This window comes from Hylobates moloch, unplaced genomic scaffold (genome assembly GCF_009828535.3).
Source record: "Hylobates moloch isolate HMO894 unplaced genomic scaffold, HMol_V3 SCAFFOLD_7, whole genome shotgun sequence".
NCBI classification, from domain to species: domain Eukaryota; kingdom Metazoa; phylum Chordata; class Mammalia; order Primates; family Hylobatidae; genus Hylobates; species Hylobates moloch.
The window spans coordinates 80,027,442-80,051,731 of record NW_026652282.1 but is presented as its reverse complement, the minus strand read 5'-3'; the positions used below and the strand labels follow the sequence as shown (position 1 = coordinate 80,051,731).

General features: G+C 35.6%; 1 protein-coding gene across 1 annotated transcript in view; it reads right to left on the bottom strand.

Annotated features, from left to right (window-relative positions):
* The window catches only part of DIAPH2 (diaphanous related formin 2), an 880,788-nt gene that overhangs the window by 484,278 nt on the left and 372,220 nt on the right, over window positions 1–24,290 (bottom strand). Inside the window, exons 22-23 of the mRNA XM_058441333.1 lie at window positions 13,799–13,900; window positions 11,572–11,666 (exon numbers count right to left, since the gene is read on the bottom strand). Of these exons, the coding sequence (XP_058297316.1) occupies window positions 11,572–11,666; window positions 13,799–13,900 (197 nt within the window). The remainder of the gene's footprint in view (window positions 1–11,571; window positions 11,667–13,798; window positions 13,901–24,290) is intronic.

Genomic DNA, 24,290 nt, shown 5'->3' with positions numbered 1-24,290 from the left:
TCCTGAACTATTCCTCCTATCTGAAATTTCATATTCTTTGATCAATATCTCCCAATCCCCACTCCCACCTCTAGTCCCTGGTAACCACCACTCTACTCTGTGCTTCTATGAGTTTGACTTTTTTAGGTTCTATATACTGTATAAATGAGATCACACAGTATATGTCTTTCCATGTCTGCCTTATGTCACTTAGCACAATGTCCTGCAGGTTCAAAGATTTCCTTCTTTTTAAAGGGTGAATAGTGTTCCAACATGAACATACTATGAATTTGAGCACAATGTGTATAAGGCTGAAGGGAATGGTCACACCTTAGTAAGTACTTCATAGATGAAAGGTTCCACAATTTGAAGAGAAGAAAAAAAAAGATATTTTAAGCATTCTATCAAGTAGAATTCTCCCTATCATATTGGCTTTCACCCATATGCTTTCTAGACATTCCTAGGAGGGAATCCTGCTTACGGTCTTTCCTGTAAAGTGATACCTCTATAGGTTACTCCCATCTAACAACTCTCCCCTTTGCCTGCTGTCATATACTCATCCATTCTCCTACTTCTGATCAACTGAAAACACTCTTGAAGCCACATTTTAGCACTGCCATCTAGCTATGTTAGTCCCCAAGTATTTATTACATTTTGCAATTCTTTATTAGAACAAATACTCAAAGGTGGTATTAAATCCTAACTAGTTATTCTGAATCGGTCACACCATTCCTGATTAATTATTTAATACGACAAATTGTTGGCCGGGAGCGTTGGCTCAGGCCTGTAATCCCAGCACTTTGGGGGGCCGAGGCAGGGGATCACCTGAGGTCAGGAGTTCGAGATCAGCCTGGCTAACATGGAGAAACCCCATCTCTACTAAAAATACAAAAATTAGCCAGGCGTTGGTCTGTAGTCCCAGCTACTTAGGAGGCTGAGGAAGGAGAATCGCTTGAGCCCAGAAGGCAGAGGTTGCAGTGAGCTAAGATTGTGCTGCTGCACTCCAGCCTGGGCAACTAAACGAGGCTCCATCTCAAAAAAACAAACAAACAAACAAAAATTATTCTACTGCCAAACCTTCAGAAAAGGTCATGTTTCTACTTTTAGGTACTTTGATTTCTATATTCTTCTACCGCCAAAACTTCAGAAAAGGTCATGTTTTTACTTTTTAGGTACTTCGTTTTCTGGAAAATGTTTTCTAGTAATACTCAAACTAAAAAAACACAATTTCATTCATATCAGATATTGATAATTTTATATAGCTGTAATTTCAAATATTCTCATATATTCTAAATGATTCTTTTTTTTTTTTTTTTTTTTTTTTGAGAAAGATTCCCCCCTTTCTCCCCCCGCCTGGGGGCAGAGGAGCGGAATTTGGGCTCACTGCAAGCTCCGCCTCCCGGGTTCACGCCATTCTCCTGCCTCAGCCTCTCCGAGTAGCTGGGACTACAGGTGCCCGCCACCACGCCTGGCTAATTTTTTGTATTTTTAGTAGAGACGGGGTTTCACCGTGGTCTCGATCTCCTGACCTCGTGATCCGCCCGCCTCGGCCTCCCAAAGTGCTGGGATTACAAGCATGAGCCACCACGCCCGGCCAATGATTCTAAATATAGAATATATTATTCTAATATTACTCAGTATACTAAAATAAAACAAAATCTAAACAAAAAATATGCAAATACAAAAACACCAGGTTCCTAAAACATTTTCAGATCACTTGCCTTAAGGACCTCAAATTATGATAGCCTCATTTCAGTTTTTAATAATAATACAAACATTGAAAGCTAAATTTTACAACACCAAAGACATGAATAATTTACAGTAATATAAATCCAACAACACATTAAAGCTGTTGGAAACAATTGATGAATAAACTTTTGTTTCATTTATTTAAGTGGAATATTAAAAAATCTATAGAATATGTATAAATATTAAAAGGTTTTGATGGCATTCTAGAGTCCTCATTCTCACCTACTGCAGTCCCCCCAAAGCAGCTCTTGCTTTAACATTCCTTTGATTTCTTTATCTAGAGGCCCCTTACTAGTTTATCGTCATTCAATTATATTTGTCTACTCTGAAGACTACATTTCTCTTGTCAGCATGCAAATGAACTAAAATACAACATAAAGCCTGAAAAATAAAGATCAAAGGGGTTAAAGTGAGGTTTCTGAATAGTCCCCTCAAAAATAGTACACTACTCCTGGACACTTCCTTTGTCCCTATTTGATATCTCTATTTCTGGGATTCAGACAGTACAGAGAAAGGAAGAAGCCCCAGGAGAATTATCACCCTGCTGATAATTCTTTCCATTAACATAGAAAACTGAGGGCTGACTATTCAATTGTAAGTTTTGAAGGACAATATTTCAAAATATCAATTGTAACTGTACTGTTCCTACTCACTGGAAAAGACATTTTTTGTGTGCCTATCATGTAACCAGCAATGTGCTAGGGGACTTTTTCATGTGTTATTTAATTTGATCCGTTCAATAAACTTACTAGCTATTTAAAAGATAAAAGAAAATGGACTCAGAGAGGTTAGGTAACTTTCTCCCATTCATATGGCTGGTGAGTGGCAGAGCTGGGATTCAGACCCAGCTCTCTTCACTTCAGAGAAGAAGTCATTACCATGATATTATTTGATTTATCTAAAGGACATATTTAAAAACAAACAAAACAAAAATAAATAAGTTTTTAAAAATGGTGTAAAGTGAATTGCTTAGCACTATTAAACTATAAATGTAAATACTATGTGGTAAAGGAAAAAAAAAAAGCCTATTCACACTGATATGATTGCCTGTATCCACAGTTGGAAAATAATTATGACCTGTACTTTAAGCAATGCTTGACTAGTGGTATTTGCAATGTAACGGGAATGCATTCTGTCAGAATCAGAGCTTAACATGAATACTTTCCATTCCTGGGATATAGAATTTGTAAATGTATGGTATCATTTATGTTTGGACCTATTCTAATTAAATGTCCAAAACCTGTCATGAAGTTTATAATAAACACAGAAAATAAAAGCAAATGATTGGGAGCATATTAAATTCTGAAACTTTACTACATATACTTCAGAAATAAAAGTAATTCTTAAGACAATGGTTCTCAGCCAGGGAAAATTTTGCACCCCAGAGGAGATTTTTCAAAGTCTAGAGGCAATTTGGGTTGTCACAACTGGTGGTGGAGCTGCTACTGGTATCCAGTGGGTACAGCCACAGATACTGCTAAACATCCTATAATGTACAGGACAGCAGTCAAAAAATAAAAAAAGAGAGAGAAAATGGGCCCAAAACATCAATAGTGCCAAAGTAGAGGAAACCTGATTTAAGCATATCCTTTCAGCACTTGCTAAATACTTTTAAATTTATTTGTTGTGTAATATTTAAGACACGAAGATGGATACAAAGACAATGAATCTACGTGTCTACCACTGAGTTTAAGAAATTAAAAGAGTTAAATTTCCCTTGTGTATTTCTTCCTGCCTCCCTAAAATATTTTAAAGAGATTAGTTAAAATACCATTATGTTATACCCATTATTATACTATGTTAAAGTGTGCCATAGCATGTTAAATTTTATATTATATTATGTTAGATTATACTATAACTATCACAAGTCTTTAAAAGATTTAATAACTAGGTACATTTCTATTTTACATAGGAGGATATCTAGAATTATAATAGAACCTTGCAAAAAGAATGTAAAGATTTATTCCTTATGTATAGAAGGAAAGGTTTTGATTACCTCTTTAGTACCCAAGAGAAAGTGGTTTTATAGATATGATCAATTACAGACGTGTATAATTTGTTAAATATATGACTAGCCAATAAGCTTTGGATTTAAAACAAATTTGTATGCTACAAAAAATGAATAGGGAGCTAGCTGGGGGAGGAAATCATGATTGTTCTCTATCTCTCTGATAATTCCATCAAGGACATTATAGCCTTGACTCCTATACCCTGAATCTCTTAGGCTAAGTGTCTAATGCTTTTTGTCTAGAAGTAGCCTCACAGCTAGTACTTAGAGTAGGGGTTATGGTATAACTTTGCTTTTCATTTCCCAGTTCAGACTTTGGAAGTTTATATAAGGAAAAATAGGCCACTTACCAAGTTTTACACTTGTTTTTGTTTGTTTTGTTTTTGAGATGGAGTCTCGCTCTGTTGCCCAGGCTGGAGTGCAGTGGTGTGATTTTGGCTCACTGCAACCTCCACCTCCCGGGTTCAAGCGATTCTCCTGCCTCAGCCTCCCGAGTAGCTGGGACTATAGGCGTGCACCCCTGCACCTGACTTATTTTTATATATTTTTTTTTAGTAGACTCAGGGTTTCATTATGTTGGTCAGGCTGGTTTCAAACTCCTGACCTCAAGTGATATTCCCTCCTCGGCCTCCCAACGTGCTAGGATTACAAGCACGAGCCACTGCACCCGGCCCCTAGTTTTATACTTACGAGGAAATTCCTATTCTACCCTGACCATTATCTAATTTCAATAGATCCAATGGATATAGTATGAAATAATCAAAATTTTAATGAAGTTCTACCATGGTTTAAAGTGTCCAAGGCAGCATAAAATATGATTTCTTAGATCGCATCTTACTGAACTGTTAGTGAGACTTACGTTTTGCTAAAAATGTAAATAGGCTCAATTTTTTTTTTTTTTTTTTTTTTTTTGGAGACAGTCTCTGTCACCCAGGCTGGAGTGCAGTGGTGCGATCTCGGCTCACTGCAAGCTTCGCCTCCCGGGTTCACGCCTTTCTCCTGCCTCACCCTCCCAAGTAGCTGGGACTACAGGTGCCCGGCGAATTTTCTGTATTTTTAGTAGAGACGGGGTTTCACCGTGTTAGCCAGGATGGTCTCGATCTCCTGACTTCGTGATCCGCCCGCCTCAGCCTCCCAAAGTACGGGGATTACAGGCATGAGCCACCGCGCCCAGCCGATTTTTTTTTTTTTTGCTTTTTTTGGAGATGGAGTTTCCCTCTTGTTGCCCAGGCTGGAGTGTAATGGCACGATCTCGGCTCACTGCAACCTCTGCCTCCCAGGTTCAAGGGATTCTCCTGCCTCAGCCTCCTGAGTAGCTGGGATTACAGGCGTGCACCACCATGCCTAGCTAATTTTTGTATTATTAGTAGAGACGGGGTTTCACCATGTTGGCCAGGCTGGTCTCAAACTCCTTGACCTCATGTGATCCACCCGCTTTGGCCTCCCAAAGTGCTGGGATTACAGGCATAAGCCACCATGCCCGGCCATAGGCTCAATTTTTTATATTTTAAAAACATTTTGCACAATCCAATTAGTATAAGAAAAAATTAATTGTTTAAAGCTACCTTTTCTTTCTCTGTGAACAACAACAGAGCTGGTGATGGTGACAAATGAAAATAGTGGCATTAATCAATAATAGACATAGAGAGAATAAAAATAAGTAGTGATAACATTTGCTTGGAATATGTGTAATTATAATAATAGACTGAAAGTAGCAAACAAGGGTCAAATGAAACTTCAATAAAAGAAAAAAACAAAAAAAATTTTTTTAAATCACCTAACTATTTAAGAGCAAAAGATGCAAAAGAAGAGCAGCTCATAGATAAAAGAATTTTCAGACTGCAAAAGCATGCCATAATTATTCCACCATGATGAGAAATAAGAAAGAAATGTTTTATGATTGTTACTGTCATTGCTACTGTTTCATTTTCCCTAAAGAATTATGAAAATGAACATGGTGAATACAAGTTGCTATTTAAGAGAAAAATGTTTTCAAATTCTACAATACTAATGCCATTATAGCCTTAATTGATATACTTGTAGTCTTCTAAAGTCATCAACCCTCGTAAAGTGCACGCACACATGCAGACTCAAGCCTGCATAAAATACAGATGGTCGATAGCCATGTAAATAGATCAATGATTACAAAGATGGATTGAGGAGACAAAAAAGCGAGCTCTACTATTACACATGTATGAACTTCCTGACTATAAGAATAATTATATTCTAGAACTGGTTAATTGAGGGAAGTTGAAGAATCTTTTTTCCCTGCAGAATCAATAGATACCCATCTATCTTTGATGACTTAGGTGTAGCATTGCCTGGAATCAGGGGAATGGACTGGATGATCTTCATGTCATTCTGATTATTCTGTCGGTATCCAATAATAAGTTATATAGATCATATAATCTGTTTTGAGATAAAAATCACATTTGGGAAAACATAATCATGTGGCAACCTATAAATACCACACATTGAGTACAGTTCTGGTTACTCAAATGGGCTTCAGAAAAGTAAAACAGCCAATATATGTAGAAATTATTGGTGGGGCGGGGGAGGGGGATTGTGGGGGATAGAAGCAAGCTGGCATATTCCCATGTATGCATTGTAGAGAAACATCTATGGAGGTATTTCTGTAGTTTCCAGGTATGGAGGCATCCAGGAGCTGTATTTCACCTCAGGTATTATTAAGGAAAATTAAGGTCTTTCATCAGAGAAAGAATTTACTTAGGAAGGAAGGAAGAAAAGAAGGGAGGCAGGAGAGGAGGAAGGGAGGGAGGGAAGAAGGGAATGAGGGAGGAAGGGAATGAAAGAATGTAAGAGAAAGTAGCAGGAAGAGAGGAAGGAAGGAGGGAGGGAGAGAAGGAAGAAAGGAGGAAGGAAATGTCAAAAACAAAACAAACAAACAAAATACAAGTGGAAGAAGAACAATAGATAGGACACCAGACAGTTGCACGCCCAGTAGGAATGCAGATGTCCCTTATAAGAGAGACAGAGACCAAAATACCATGAATAAACACAACAGTTGCTTAAGGAATACAGGTGTCTGGTATATAGTGTAGATTGTTTCAAGAAAAAACTATAGAAAAATAACTATTTAAACTAAATAAGTCATTATAATCTGACATATCGAAGAAAATATCTCTTCTCCCAATCTCATTCTCCTATTCACCACTCCTTAAAAGCCTCTTGTGTTGGCTTTGATGATACACTATAGCATCCTGGCCATCTCTCTGATATGCTGACTCCTTTTCCTCTGACTTCTCTAATAGCTCCCATCCCCTTGACATGTATGGTCCCCAGATATACAGTCCTTAACTTTCCATTTGTTACTTTTTTCATGAGGAAACTTAAGAACTCCATTGGTCCTGATATTCTAACCATCACTTCTTTGTAAAGGACTCCAAAAATCCTTATTTTCAGTCTCAGCCTCTATTCTGACCTCCAATACATTTTCCAATGTAATGTTTTTTGTAAAATTTTTCTCCCTTGCCCTGAAAGTATTTTCTCCCCAACCTGATTTGCCTCTTTGTGTCAGGGCTACAACCATTATCTCTACCACCAGGATTTTTCAATTAATCATTTTTTAAAAATTCCTTATTTACCCAAATTCCCTTTTCTCCTACTTCTGAAATATTCAGGGCTTTATTACACCTTATGCTTGAAACTGCAATGATGTCCCTTATGCTTGAAACTGCAATGACCTCCCTATGTCGAGTCTCTTTACATCAAGCCATCTGATATACTGCAGCTAAGAGTCCCTTTCCTAAGCACACAATTTGACCATGACCAAACTCAATAGCTCAGCATTCATGTTGTCTACCAGGGATCAAAACTTCTGGTGTATATAGGGGTTAGGAATGAGTCAGAGTAAGTAAAATGCAATAGGGAGTGGTGGCACCTGTGGCAAACTGGAGAGTGTGTGACATTAAAATTTCACTGATTAGGCACTAGAAAGGCCAAATAGAACAGAAGTGAGGGAGAGAAAGTGAGAGGTAGAGAGCGTGAATGCCTGTGAGTCACCAATTTGCTATCTGTGTGCCTTTAAAATATGACCATCACCAAGCTACTAATCTTTTATGTGCTCTTTCTCATTGCTACCCTATATGATGGCTTATCTATACCAGAAAAATAAAGACATTATCCTTTATATACCTCAAGCCTTTGGCCACCATTCTCCTATCCTAGCCCTCTCTAACTGAATCCTACTAGTGTTTCAAAGTCTAGAACACTTCTTCCAGGAAGACTACCTTAACCACAGCCCACCCTAACCTACAGTTCACCTTCTGTGAACCTCTGTATCAGGATAAAATAAAATAAATAGGATTATATAAAATACCAATTACATTTAAATAGTTATCAACATATTTACCAAAATAGTGATATAATGATAGAAGTGCTTGATTAAAGCATTAAAAATAATTTCTAGTCACAGCTCTAATAAGTACTGTAATTTTGAAGCATTAATGACTGCAACAGTATTTTAAGATCTCTGCCACAACTATAATGTGATATGAAAATATTTATTATTTCTATTAGTGAAAAACTTAGAGGTACTGTTAATACTTTGGTCTGTTGCCTACACTCTTAAATAATATGCTAAATATTAATTAGAAGATAATGAAAATAAAGATGTAATATTCTTCACAAAAAAGTTCAGGACCCCCTGAATTCTCTCCATGGGTCCCCAAAGAGGGCTTTGAACTCCAGCTTACCAACCTATGCTTTATTATATCTTTACAAATTATTCTGCAGTAATAATATACTATATTTTATGTTGATCATCTTTTTTTCACATATTCCTTAAGAATGTAAGTATAAACTCCCTACCTAGAATCATTTGCATGCACTAAGGATCTCAAATAGAACATACTTTTATTTTTCCCTTCACACATGCATCACTTTTTTCAAACTGCTCGTTTCATTACTCTGTCAATGCTCTATATGTGTGTCTATACATATTTCTGTTTTACCACTGATATCCTAAAAAGCAATGACTGATTGGTCTTAGATTTTTCTCTCAATAGATCAAATTCAATTATACTGAAACAAATTTTGAAGGCTAGAATAATGATTCTAAAAGTCACCAAAATTTAGTACACATTATTTGACAGTAACTCATAATTACATATATTAAAAACTCCTCAACAGCCTCAGGATATGGTGTACTTTTAAATGTTTCTACGTGCTACTGCAAGTATTTTAGGCCATTTCAATTTTTCCCACATAAAGAACTCATTTTCTAACTTAAATTTAGATATTTTGAAATAAAATGAAAATTGATATTTATTAATAACCTGGAGCTGGATCTTGCTGATTAAATAAAAGTTTTTCTGTTTGTTTTTTTTTTTGTTTTTTTTGTTTTTTTTAAGTAAGACAATTATCCTGCCAACTAACTAAATTCTATTAGCTGTCTGCCCAGAAAGAGCCTATTGACCCATACTGGAAGAGAAAATACTACTACTGTTAATTCAAGTTCTGGGAAGTGATGTATCCTTAATTGTTGTTTGTTGTTTTTGTTGCTATGAGGAGACAACCATGCTACATGAGCAAAAAACTATAATTATGCATGGATGGAGTTTAGCACTGTAATCAAATAGAACTTACAACAAAGTTAATCTGATGATACACATTTAATGCCATGCATTATCGATGTGCAACATGGTAATTAGACATAAATGGTAAACAGCTCAAATGAATGGCAAATTGATGTTACTTTTCCATCACTGAAACAAATGTTCTGGAACTGGGGGGAGAAAAAGGTGCTAGTGATTATAGTCTTTTCTCCTGACAGAGGGAAGCCATCTCTCTTGGGGACTAGAAAATCATGTAATTATTTCTACCCAGGAGCATCCAAAGCCATCTCTCTTGGGGACTAGAAAATCATGTAATTATTTCTACCCAGGAGCATCCATCCTCCTTACCAGAAGGTAACTCAGACATTTGATTTGTCTAGATAAAAGCAATACTAACGTTAATAACTCAGGTGAGTTACTCACCACTTAGGCCCTACACCCATACCCAAGTAGCACAATTCCAATTATGTATATTATACTACATGTTAAACTGTTTTCTTCCCACAAGCAAAACTAAGAAAATGGGTTTTGATCAAACAGGGTAAGGATTGAGAAGAAACTTTAGAGTATCTGGTACTGAGAAGGAAAGCAAGTTGGCTTTGAAAAAGTCCTCAGCAAACAGAAGGCACAAAATTGGTGGGTAAAGCAGGATATGGGTAAAATGTACAGATACATGAAAAAGATAAAGAGATAAAGGCTTAGAAAAGGGAATGGAGGTCTAAAAACAAGGAAGAGATGACATAGGTCATCTTATTACACTTTAGTCCTGTTTTTAAAAATCATGCCCAGATTTAAGACATATATATGAGGTAAACTTTAATGTAAGCCTACAATCCAAAATAGAGGAGCTTCCACAGAGACACCACTTGCTCAAATTATATATGCAGGTTCTTTGAGATTTAGAGAGTTTGCAGGGAATATGGCAAAATTGTTAAAGTTATAGCATAAGCTATTTAACTATTTGATGTTTTTGTTTTGTTTTGCTTCGTTTCATTTTTTTGAGAGAGAGTCTCACTCCGTCGCCAGGCTGGAATGCAGTGGCACGGTCTCGGCTCAGTGCATTCTCCACCTCCCAGGTTCAAGTGATTCTCCTGCCTCAGCCTCCTGAATAGCTGGGATTACAGATGCACACCACCACACTCAGCTAACTTTTCTGTATTTTGAGTAGAGACAGGGTTTCACCATGTTGGCCAGGATGGCCTCGATCTCCTGACCTCGTGATCTGCCTGCCTCAGCCTCCCACAGTGCTGGGATTACAGGCGTGAGTCACCACGCCCGGCCCTATTTGATGTTTTCTAAAACTCAAAACCAACTCATGGCTCAAAAACAAAAAACAACAAAATAAAGAAAAACAGAAAAAACTATAATGACTACACCCTTCCCCAAAAATCTTTACAGTTATTCCTTTCAAAAATTAAACCAGACAGGGCCAGACATACCAATAATTCAAATAATGTGTTAGATCTGTATAGTCCTTTATTATACAAAGCACTTTATTTGGTTAAAAGCTCACAATGACCCTGTAATTTCAAATGAGAAAATAGAGGTTTAGAAAGATTAAACAGTTTGTTCGTGGAAGGCAGAATAATATAACGGCTTTAGAGTCAAGACATTGTTTTGAATCCTAGTTCTGGTACTTTGCCACTTACACCACTTACAAGCTTTGTGAAATTGGGCAATCTCTCTAAACCTCAGTTTCCTTATTTGTAAAATGAGAATAATAGTACTTATCTCATAGGATTACTGTAGGATTCAATGAAATAAAAAATACAGAAAGTGCTGGACATAATCAGCAATACATGTTATGTACCCAAACAGAGTTGGGTAAAAGTTAGATACTCAACTTAACAATGGGTATGTTAAATACCCACTAATTTTCAGCAAGCTATTTAACCTCTTGACCCCTCAGCTCTTTCACCCATAAAATGGTAAGAACAATATATACTTAATGCAGCCATTTTGGTGATGAAGTACATGTAATTGTATGTACAGTGAATAATGGACAATGATATGTCTATATATGCATATGCTTATACTGAAATGGATATATAGCTTATAAGTGGCAGAAACAGATTAGAACCTAGATTTTCTATACTGAGTCCTCTTACTATCAACACAGCTAGATCTTCCTGATTTTATTAAACTACTCAATGTCTTCTTAAAAATCTAATTATAGAAGAGAATTTTCTTACAACTCCATTGAGAATAGTCCAAAAAAATCTGTGAAAATGAATTTCAAAAGGAAAATATCCAAGTTACCTGAATTAAAGCCTCACTCAGCATGTCTTCATTAACCTCCAGAATAATGTTTCTTATCTCTTCATATGGCATGCGATATGATCCCAGAAAGATGGCTAAAATAAAATTTGATTTTATTAAAAGTAGAACAGCATCAACATGTTAAAGTCCTAATAAATGCCTGATTTTCATTTCATAGACTCAAAATACGAAATTTGTCACTAATACTAATATACAGAATTATGAACAAACAAAAGTTGTTCCATTTGATAGACTACTCACTCTATCCATCTAGACAAAATGGCCTATTTTCTCGGGCTCTAATGTTTATAGCTAGTGCATATTTACACACAAAATAAAATTCCTACTAATAGCACTCATGACTATATGCTTATGCCTTTTAGATTAGGATGATAACACAAAATGACCCATGAAAACTTGAGAGATTTTATTTCAAGTTGACCTTTTTATTCAATGAAGAATTTAGTGTAGAGATTGTCAGATGCATCCAACACAGTATTTCTCAGGAAACACAATAAAATAACCAAATAAAAAATCATATCCATCTACTCTGCAATTCTCCCACATAAGAAAAAAATTAAAGTGCCTAAATCATCAGAGTGCTCTGCATTCCTGCTTATATTCCTGTGGTACACTATTACTTACTTTATATATTGACTCACAATTTCCCCTGCCAACTTTTTCTTAAATGAAAATCTATCGTATCATATTAGAATAATTCAGCAAATTAAACCTAGAATAGCTAACAATTATTCAGAAGGTACTTGCAACAACATGTTCCATTAAACATATTTTTTAAAGAACACAGATGTGTTCTTATCACCAGAACTTGAACATTTCTTTTTTCTTTTTTTTCTTTTTTTGAGACAGAGTTTCGTTCTTGTTGCCCAGCCTGTAGTGCAATGGTGCAGTCTCGGCTCACTGCAAACTTTGCCTCCCAGATTCAAGCGATTCTCATGCCTCAGCCTCCCAAGTAGCTGGGATTACAGGCATGCGCCACCACGCCCGGCTAATTTTGTATTTTTAGTAGAGGCGGGGTTTCACCATGTTATCCAGGCTGGTCTTGAATTCCTGACCTCAGGTGATCCACCTGCCTTGGCCTCCCAAAGTGCTGGGATTATAGGCGTGAGTCACCATGCCTGGCACCCAGAACTTGAACACTTCTAAGAATTTTTTTTTTTTTTTTTTTCATGAAAAGGTCTATATGCCTTCAGCCATACCAAAGGAAAACAAAATCCTCACTCTATAGGCAAATGATTACCTTATACGTAAGACCAAATGAGATCTCCACAATCTAAAAGAATAATGTTGACAGAAATCAACAAGCAATTGAGATCCTACTGTGTTTTAAAGAAAAGTACTGAACGTCAACTTTGAAAATGTACTATCAAATAAGCAATGTACACATTCACAACAGCTACTGGTAAACTGCTTCTCTGACAGCAACATTTCCACTGACATGAGAATGATGTTTTGTTTATTGTAATGATTCCCTACACCACATTCCTTAACAAAATAAACTCCCATGGTATTACTGTGCAATTAGAAATGCTTGATGTGTGGAAATTTCTGATGCATAGTGTTTTAGTATCAGCAAAATCTAAACACAGTCTACTGTAGTGACAGAACAAAAATTCTGATTTCAAGACAGAGGGAAGAGTATGTTAAAACTTAAAGGCTTACATAAATGAAGATGGGTTTAACTGTCCATCTGCTTTAGAAAAAGTATACTTAATGGCTGACTGGTTTGTTAAAGGCTTCAAGGTTCACTAACCAGTTTTTAAATGCAGTTAAGGTTAACAATTTAAGTAGCCCACATCACAATTACTTCAGACATAAAGGAACAGCAGTAGAAGGACTTGTCCAATGTAACTAGTGAATACTCTAAAACTATCAATCCCAGGTCTAGACAGAAGGAAAAAAAAATCCCTTTTTGTCAATTCTGCCTTATGTTTCACTATGTCCTCTAACAGTGTTTTATCATCATTACTTTCCAAATCTTTACTATTCCCAAGTTTCATCTGGCCTGACAGAGGCTGAATTAGAATTTTCTCCATACTGGCTAAGTGACAAAAAGGCAACCAAATCATGTTTACACAGAATTTTGTTTCTAGAAGATGCTAAATATGCCTGTTTAAAAAGGTTACAACTTTCATTAAATGCATTAAACAGCTGCCACCCCTCTCACCATTACCTATACCAATCCTACGAAGAAAATATTACATACACAGATTCTGAGCTGTTTTGGGATCCAAAATTCTCAGTTCTTTCACTTTCTTCTTTGTAGGCACAGTCTTCTTTTCTTCTAATGCTTCTGCATTCTTTTGAACTGAAAGAAAAAATGTTGATTCATAAACAATAAAGGTACTAATCCAAGTACACGGAATAACATTAGTAAGGCATATTAACTACATTAATAAAGCTCATTCTGAAATCAATAAATGTGTTCATTTCATTAGTTCAAGGAAGAAGATAAACATAAAAATACAGAGCTGTTTAGAGTTTTCACTACAAATTAAATATCAGCACTTAAGCAGAAAAGATAAGCCAAATAGAACCAAAAATCAATTGCTCCTTCTCACCTAATATGCAACATTAATTACTGCTTTACCAGGTACCTACAGCAGTACTGGAATTAAACATATAGTACAACCTCACTAATCTGAACTAATTGAGGGAAAAGGAAGACATGCATTTCTCTCAAAATATGCTAAAATTTAAACAATTCAGTGAAATTGCTTTAAAGCACCTAAGGTAAGTTTAACTGCTAAACAGGTTGCCATATAAAAATTCCTGCTGAGACTGTTTTGAAGAATAGTTATGAACCATTTGCAATTTGTACAACAGTAGCACCATTTGCATACATGTAATTAAACAGACTCAGCAATGTGATCTTTTGAGTAATTTAGCTTTGTATCCCTCGCTATTTGAAAAATACTATTTGCTTCCTTAGAACAGAAAGAAGATTTACTTTGCTTTCTTTAGAAGGTAACAGCATAATTAAAAATAGTTTAAAGGACTGAAAGGGTAAGCAGCAGTGCCAAGGAGTGGCTTTAGCCTTCCATAACCTCCATCAGCCAACTCCCCAAGTAGGCCAGCCCCAAAAACAATGTGGCTGTCTGCTATGAAAATAAAGCATTAAGTTAAATCTCCAAACCCCTCCGGTATAGAAATTTTATAGCTACCATTGTACTCAAGTGTTGGCAGTTTACCTTTTCCAATATAAAAACAGGGTTATAAGTGATGGGGCCATCAGAAAATATGAGAAAAGTAAAGCCAGTACTTTTTCAGTCAAGTAGAGTATTAGGTCCTTGCCCCCAAATTCATGCTGCTTAATTACATCACTGGTTCATATATGACCATAATCGTGCTGCTGCTTTATCAATGTTAAAAAGATAACTTCATTTTGAGGCAATAATGATATTATTTTAATTCATCTAATCTTTGTTAAGAAGACCACAAATGCATTATTCATTTTTTTAAGAGAAAAAGCAACATAAAACCACAGTACACTTTTACTTAGGCAATATGTTCATAGATGTTACCGTCTTGGAAGCAACATTCTACAGAATTCATCAAAATATTGGAAGTCCATTAAGACTTCCTTTGTTTTAATGGTACAACATATAGAAAAATTAAATGAGCATACTACAGAAATACCAGATATTAATAAAATAAATTACCTGGATAACTAAACTCCTAACAGTGCTAAATTTTACCAGACTGGCCAATCTAAAGTTATGTGCAGTCTAAGGAGAATGGATAATTATACTTAAAAATTATGATCTTATGAGACATGGCAAGCAGTTTGCCATGTGGATTCAACACAATAGTCATTGCTACTACTGGAAGAAAAGTGACTTTTAATGTATTTCTCTTAAAATATATTAAAAGAATATATTTTATGTTGATATTTATCTGTATATATTTCTAAATATGTTTTAAAATATATTAAAACATATCTCAAATATTCTTCAAAGGATCTAAGAGCACAGTCTTTCATATGCAATAATCAACATTTTAATTTATTCTAACTGTCAAGCCAGTTCCAGCTTAAGACAACTGTATACAAGAAAATGACAGTCCAATAGTCATTCCCTTTGACTATAAAATGTGAAATATCTGAATCATATTGAAATTACTTCTAGAATCATTCACTAATTTGAACCCAGTCAAGGAAATAGTCAAGAAAATTTTCCTAATCTCTCAATATGACTTAAAATTCACTATGGGAGACTAATTAGCCAAGTACATATAAGAAAAACATGCTGTGCCATGAAGGACCTATAAAGATGGTTCTGCAAACTAACAGGATCCTGACTAACCCAGGAATAGATAATGCTCATTTAATGACTTTACATTTTTGCATTTTTAAATTAAAATATGGTCTAGCCTCTCCCCTTTTCAAGTGAACAAATTGTTTAAAATTAAGATTAGATGCCCTAAATATCTATAGTTCATAGTTTTCTTTCTTGAATCCCAACATATTTTCCTTGTGTTATACAACTTGGCTTAAATCCTGGGTTCGAAAAGTGATAAGAATTCCATGAGTGGGTACTGCTTTTCTGAGAATCACTAGAGAAAAACAAGTTTAAAACAGTTCTCTAACTAGCCAGGCTTTTTGCCAAGATAAATAATTACAGACCAGTGGCTATTATTGCCTTTGGCCTTCTTGTTTTTAAAAGCATTCCTTAGGGATCATGACCACAGGCTTAGATAAATAGAGAATTCAAAGAACAGCAACGAGACATCAAATATCCCTACAGTGTTCAACACATCATATGTTAAAAATTGCCTGCTTTCATAGTGACCTCAAAATGTCACTTATCCTAGGATACTTTTATTCTGTATGTTTCTAATGGTTACAAAACACTAAATAAATAGCAATTCTATAATTATTTGAAGTTACTTGGATGAAACTAAAAAGTTTAAGTTTCGATACAAAAACTTCATGAATTGATTTTATCATCAATTGCCCTATGGTCCTCAGATTCATAATGAGGCCTACAGTCAAATGTGACCTTCCCTGTACAAATGAAAAAACATATTGCAAATGGGTTTGAATCCAATATATTGAATTAATTTGAGTGTGTAAATTGGCACTGCTAATAGAATAATAATGAAACATTATAAAATACTGTCTGTAGGAAGATAATCCTAATAATAAAGACATTTATATTATTACTAAAGATATGTTAATATCAAGATACTCATTATCTAAGATAAAATGCCCACTGAGTATTCTTATATTTCCTTTAATACATGGATTTTTACAAGCAATTGTACTATAAATGTATTCCTTTACAACTGAGAAATGCTTATCAGCATAAATAAAGTAAACATGGTTATATTATTTCCCCAATTTAATATAGGCAATGTTCAGGAATCTCCTATTAATTTCTGATATCCCAGTGGATACACAGAACATGTGACAAGATATTATAATTTGTAGCAAGTATTAAGATATTTTAAATGGGTAACATTGGATGATTTACATAGTGATAACTAACCATGAATCATAGTAACATTTGTATAACTACTTTATCTAAAAATTTCAGTGAGAAAGACTGATTTCTATAGCCAGAATCACATTCATTAATCTACCAAATATTTCTTGAGCACCTACTATGAATTAGCCTAGCATGAGCATACAATGGTACACAACACATAAATATCTACTCATACTGCATGGTCATATGTAAACCACTAATTATGGAAGTATCCCCAAAAGGTACCTAACATTTGTAATTTTCTTTATCCATAAAAATACAGCTTAGATGAATACATGTATATCACTCAGTAAATTCTCATTTTCTTATTGCAAGCATAGTTTTATATAGGGAACATCATATCTTTGAATCAGCATCACATTATGTGTTGCATCATATTATAAGAAATATGAGGATAATTAAAAGGATATCCCTTCCTATTAAGTACAATACATACAGGCCAGGTGCGGTGGCTCACGCCTGTAATCTCAACACTTTGGGAGGCTGAGGTGGGCAGATCACCTGACATCAGGAGTTCGAGACCAGCCTGGCCAATATGATGAAATCCTGCCTCTACTAAAAAATACAAAAATTAGCCGGGTGTGGTGGCAGGTGCCTGTAATCCCAGCTACTCAAGAGGCTGAGGCAGGAGAATCACTTGAACCTGGGAGGCGGAGGTTGCAGTGTGCCAAGATTGTGCCACTGCATTCCAGCCTGGGGAACAAGAGAGAAACTCCGTCTCAGGAAAACAAACAAACAAAAAAGTACACTATATACAAAGCCAGGGTAAATAAAGCTAATAATAGTAGTGTCAACAAACACACTGAAAATTCATGTAACTTCACGCATACATATTTGTATATTTAACAAGTAAATGCCAACTGTTCTTTTACATATCACATACAAATATAAGAATTGTGATCCATATATACTTAAATACATATTTTATCCATGTGGATACAATTCCAGAGGTGATTCCAGCTACATGGAAATAATTTTTTAACACATTGGTTGAAATATACAATATTTTAATTTCAATTAATGACGATAATATTAAAATGAGTGCAAGAATGGCAATGAAAGGTATGGGAAATCTACTCTGGTTTTTGCGTGTGATAGGTTTAATGATTTTTTTTGTTATTTTCTACTGTATTCTGAATCATCTTTATCTATGCATTTCTGGAAATATCACGTGAACCTGATGGAAAAAAAGGGCAAAGAAGATTAGATAAATAGATAAATACATATGCAATACACAACAGATGAGAGTATTAAAAAACAAAAATAACAGCAGTAGTAGTAGTTTTACTACTGGTAACCATGAATACAATCTTCACAAGCACCACCAAAATCAAATTTTTATTACATATCTGCTCTGTATCTGGCATTAATTTTTATACCACTTTTATATGATAGGTATTAACCACTGTCATTTTACAAATGAGGAAATCAAGGACAAATTTAATCATATGCCCAAGGTCATATAGCTAGTAATGAAAACATGCTCAACTTCACCAGTGATCAGGGAAATGCAAATCAAAATAACTGAAGAAATACCATTAATAGTCATCAAATTGAAAAATTTTTTAAGTCTCACAATATCAAGTAATGATGAAGATACGAACAAGAATTTGATTATGCCAATGGTTGACAGTAAATATTCAGCAATGACTTAAAAAACACATGTATCAACATCTAATATATTTGAAGGTATGCTTGTCAAAAACATAGCCCAACATTTCTGCTTGTAGGTCAAGTGGTCAAGGAGACAAAAATGTTCACTCTAACAGTGTTTATAACAGTAGAAAAGTTATAAACAGCCCATGTGCCCAGGGGTTATGAAATGGATAAACTGTGGTATATTAATACAATGTAATATCACACAGCATTTACAGTGATTGTACTACAGCTATGTATTTCAACAAGGATTGATGTCAAATACAATGCTGAGCGGAAAAATTAAAGTTACGGAAAATGGTACATGCAGTATAATATTCATCTAAGTTAAAAATAAAACAGAGACTAATCTTGTGTATTGTTGATAGATGAGTACATATGTAGCAAAATTATAAAAACATAGACTAGATATTCACCAGTTAATGACAGTGGTTGCCTAAGAGGAGGAATCTGATGCTGGAATAGGTAGAACCTTGGAAACTCCCATTTTAACTCTAGTGTTTTATTTCCTTAAAAGCAAAGATCTGGGGTAAATATGACTAAATGTTAACATCTCTTCATTTTGGGTGGCTGGTAGATGGGCGTTTGCTACATTAGCCTTTGTAATTTCCTATTTTTTGACATAAAAATAAAAATCATAGGAATAAATCACACAAACATTCCCATCCATTTTTATAGTTCACAAACTTAACCTTGGAAATCCCAAGGGCCAAGTGTAGACAGGAATTACAAACGATATGGAAAAGAATAACTAAAAATGCTGGTAAAGACGAATCCATTTGTAAGGAACCACTATTTTGTGTTCAATTGTTATCGAGTCTGTTTTGTGAGGAATAACACATGTGTTTACCAAACCTTAGGAGGGAAAGCTGATGCAATAGGCAGGAAGAGATTCCATTTCTGTCTCCTCGCACATGCTACATATTACAGCTGTGAAGCTTCCCCTCTCCATGTTGCCTACAGCTGCACACTAACCAAGGCATCCCACAGAAAGGTAGATTTCATTCTGACACCTGCATAGTACCTGAAGCAATAGGAATGGCATTACCAAGAATGTTTCTGAAGTTCAGAGCACATTAAACAAGACTAATGGTTCTAATGGTAGGGATAACACACACATACTTTGTAGTGATTTCCTAATTAAGGAACAAATCTTACTGGTTGTAGTTTATACAAGAACACCCCAAATCAGGAAGCACATGTTACTGCAAATTAACATCTGCATAACTAATATACTTGCACACCTGTTCATTAAGCCAATTACTGAACACTGCTAAATGTCACCAGAACATTATGTTTAACAGCGTGCATAGCTAATGTTGTGTATTTTCAAATGGGCCTCAATAGCTCAGCAGGTAATGTATATTTTAGGAAGGACAAATAAAGTTGTCTTACAGGTTTTAGGGAAGAATTTCCCTTGTTTGAAGTGGTAACTTAAATACCAAAACTGAAGTATGGTTTTTACCTCAAAGTAGTACACTTACATCTTGTTTAATGATGTGGATACATTCTGAGAAGTTCTTCTTTAGATGATTTTGTCATTATGCGAACATTATAGGGTTCACTTACACAAACCTACATGGTATAGCCTACCTCACAGTTTAGTAGCCTATTGCTCCTAGGCTACAAACCTGTACAGCATGTTACTGTACTGAATATTGTAGGCAATTGTAACAAAATGGTATTTGTATATCTAAACATATTTAAACGTAGAAATGGTACAGTAAAATTATGATATAAAAGATAAAAAATGGTTTACCTGCATACAACACTTAGCATGAAGGTAGCTTACAGAACTGCACAGTGCTCTGGGTGAGTCAGTGAGTAAGTGGTGAATGAATGTGAAGGCCTAAGACATTACTGTACACCACTATAGACATAGGCTGTACACATAGGCTACACCAAATTCACAAAAATGTTCTTTCTTCAATAATAACTTAGCTTATAGTAATTATAAACTTTTTTTTAAACTTTTGACTCTTTTGTAATCACACTTAAAATACAAACACATTGCACAGCTGTACAAAAATATTTTCTCTATACCCTTATTCTGTAAGCGTTTTCCTGTTTAAACTTTAATTTTTTACTTTTTAAACCTTTCTGTTAAAAACTAAGACACAAACACACACATTAGCCTAGGCCTGTACAGGGTCAAGATCATCAATATCACTGTCGTCCACCTCTACCTCTTGTCCCACTGGAAGGTCTTCAAGGGGCAATAACACACATGGAGCTGTCACCTCCTATGATAACAATGACTTCTTTTGGAATACCATGTGAAAGACCTGCCTGAGGCTGTTTTACTGTTAACTTTTTTTTTTTTTTAACAAGGGTACACTCTAAAATAACAATGAAAAATATAGTAAATACATAAACCAGTAACATGGTTGTTTATTATTATCAAGTATTATGTACTGTACATAATTGTATGTGCTACACTTATATATTACTGGCAGCACAGTATGTTTGCAACAACATCACCACAAACATGTGAGTAATGCATTGCACTACAATGTTACAACGGCTACATGTCACTAGGCAATTGGGATTTTTCAGCTCCATTATAATCTTAGGGAATCATCATCATATAAGCGGTCCACTGTTGACCAAAACATCGTTTTGTGGTACATGACTATATTTGACAAATGAGGTTGTCAAGGTGCTTTCCTGTTAACCTTTAACCTATATGAATTACCTTATTCAAGCTCAAGTCAGTCACTTTATCCACTGGTTGTCTCTGGCTCTGTTAAGTATGAACTGACATTTTTCTGGCTATCCCATTTATTCAGAGAACTTCCTGTTATTTTAAATGTCAGAATTCCTGTCACGAATCAGTGAGTCCAGCAATCAACTCCAAGAGCTAAGTGCATCAAACAAAGTACCAAGAAAGGCATATCTGTAGGAATTACGATGCTACAAAAACCAGTATCACTAGGCCAATAGGACAATTCTTGTTGAGAATACAGTCTGGGCATTCATCACACACAGGCTTTTCTGATTTGATATGGTCCATCTCAGCTTGGTGCAGATCCTACACACAATTCAGTTTAATGCTAAATACATTAACCTTGCTGAGAAAGACTCAACAAAGTAACACCCTGAAATATTTGTAGCCATAACCTCAAGTTGACAATGTAGGACTTTTCAGACTAGGAGATTCACAGTTGCCTCCTACATATTACTAAATAATTTGAGATAAAAAATTTCCATGGAGATGCTGAGCATAACCCGCACTTTAATATTCCTCACAGAGTTCTTCCTTGTGGCCCTAATCAAAGCGTTTTGCTGTGCCTTCCTGAATATTAACTCAAAGCTGTGGTTTATTTTCATTATACATGGCTTGGTATCCTTATTTGCCTGAATTTGATGGTTGGTGATTGCTGCAGGAGGTGCTGGGTATTATTAATTTTTTATGGTTGCAGGGGAAGATAAAGACTAGAGACTAGAGATGGAACAATGGTGTTGAGGGGGGTGGGGTATGTGTTCCATACTTACCTAGTCCAGCCATATAACTTACGTACAAAGAACTGGAGTGAGAGGGTTGGAGATTATGTCAGGAATCTAAGGGCTCAGAGGAGTTGCCAGATGAAAAAAATGGTTGCGTAGAGTAGAGCTATATGCTCACAGAAGGCATAGGCAAGAGGAAGAATCCAAAGCCAAATAACATTAGCTGATTAGTTTCTGATCATCTCCATTCCCAGAGACTCCCAGAATCAACCAGGAGAGTCTTTGAAAAGCAGTTGAGGCAAATTTTAGATATCATGTAAGTAGGGATTCAGGTCTTTGAAAATGTGGGTATTAAAAATGTATTCATCAGGTTTGAAGTATAGGAAATTTAGATTATTTATACCATGTGCTGATGACACCTGCTTCATAGGAATGTTGTGAGAAAGAAATGGCACATATGTGTAAAAGCTCCAGTAACATAAAGAAGGTCAGCGAAGTTTTTCTATATAAGGCTAGATAGTGAATATTTCAGGCTTTGCAAGTTATACCATCTTTGTTGCAACAACTCAACTCTGCTATTGTATTGTGAAGGCAGCCAGAAACAGTAAGTAAACAAATAAGGATGGAAGTGTTCTAATAACATCTTGTTTACAAAAATAGTTGGTCAGCTAGATTTGGCCTGCAGACCATAGTTTCCAAACCCCTGACATAACAAGATGCTCAATAAATGTCTGATTCCTTATCCCCTTCCTTCTGCAACTGAGGTCAATTTATACTTGCTTCCACTTTTGCAAATAGGAGAAAATGTTCAACACTCCCCCTGCAAATTAGGATCTAGAAGCTCCTTGCTATAATTGTTGACATTCTGTTTTTCAAGTAGGATACACATAATCAAACACATTTATACTCCTCATGGTTTTTGAATGTGTCATTCATACAGGGATCAATTATCTCATCAAAAACTGTAACTGTCCTTTATTTTATTCCCCATATAGTCTCATATATGTTTTCATGTAAAATGACTGAAAACGCAGCTCAACTTTAATAAAATTAAAAAATTAGTTTCTACCATTCCATCCTTATTGGGGTTGAACAAGAGCTCATAAGCACCTACAGTGCTCAGTAATGTTTCACTTGGGATACACTGGTTTCTAATAAAATGAAGAGCAAGTTCTGTAAAAACACACACACACACATAAATCAGACTTTTGTATTTCATATAATACAGTTCTTATTCTATGCACATAAAAATATTACTGAGTCTCTCAATTTGTTTGTTGCTGGCTGAGCTCAATGGGAAACATTCAGAGTTAGACTTTCCCTGTTTTCCCCATTTGGATTCCAACTGGTTTCAATTTTATCTTTCAGCAGTAATTTTCTTTAGTTCAGAAACCACATCACTGTATACTGCTGCAGGTGATCAAAACATTAGAATAATTCCGAGAAGAGTAAGATAGGGAGGACCTGAAGATTTCATTTCCTTCCTTCTTTTTTACCGGCTTCCGATCTACTCAGATTTGTTTTTTTTTTTTTTTTGAGACAGAGTTTCTCTCTATTGCCCAGGCTGGAGAGAAGTGGCATGATCTCAGCTCACTGCAACCCTTGCCTCCCAGGTTCAAGCCATTCTCCTGCCTCAGCCTCCCGAGTAACTGGGATTACAGGCGGCTAATTTTTTTTCACTTTTGGTAGAGACTGGGTTTCACCATGTTGGCCAGGCTGGTCTCGAACCCCTGACTTCAAGTGATCCACCCACCTCAGCCTCCCAAAGTGCTGGGATTACAGGCATGAGCCACCACGCCTGGCCCCTTGTTTCTTTTTTTAAGTCAAGTTTAGTCTGTTGGTGACATTCTATTTGAAAGCAGAAAAGTAATATTTCAGACCATTTTGGAAATGTAAAAAGACATATGAGAATAAAATTCAAATAAGCTTTAAGTTCTCTTGTTTCCTGAACAGACTCACTACCCTCTTCCTCCTCAATCTATTATCCTGTTATACTACTAAGCATCTCAGAAGAATGCCTGACACCATCTCCCTGTCCTTCCCTCCTATTCTCTCATTTACTTGTGATCTGAATTCTAACACACTCACACCTACTGAATTAGCATG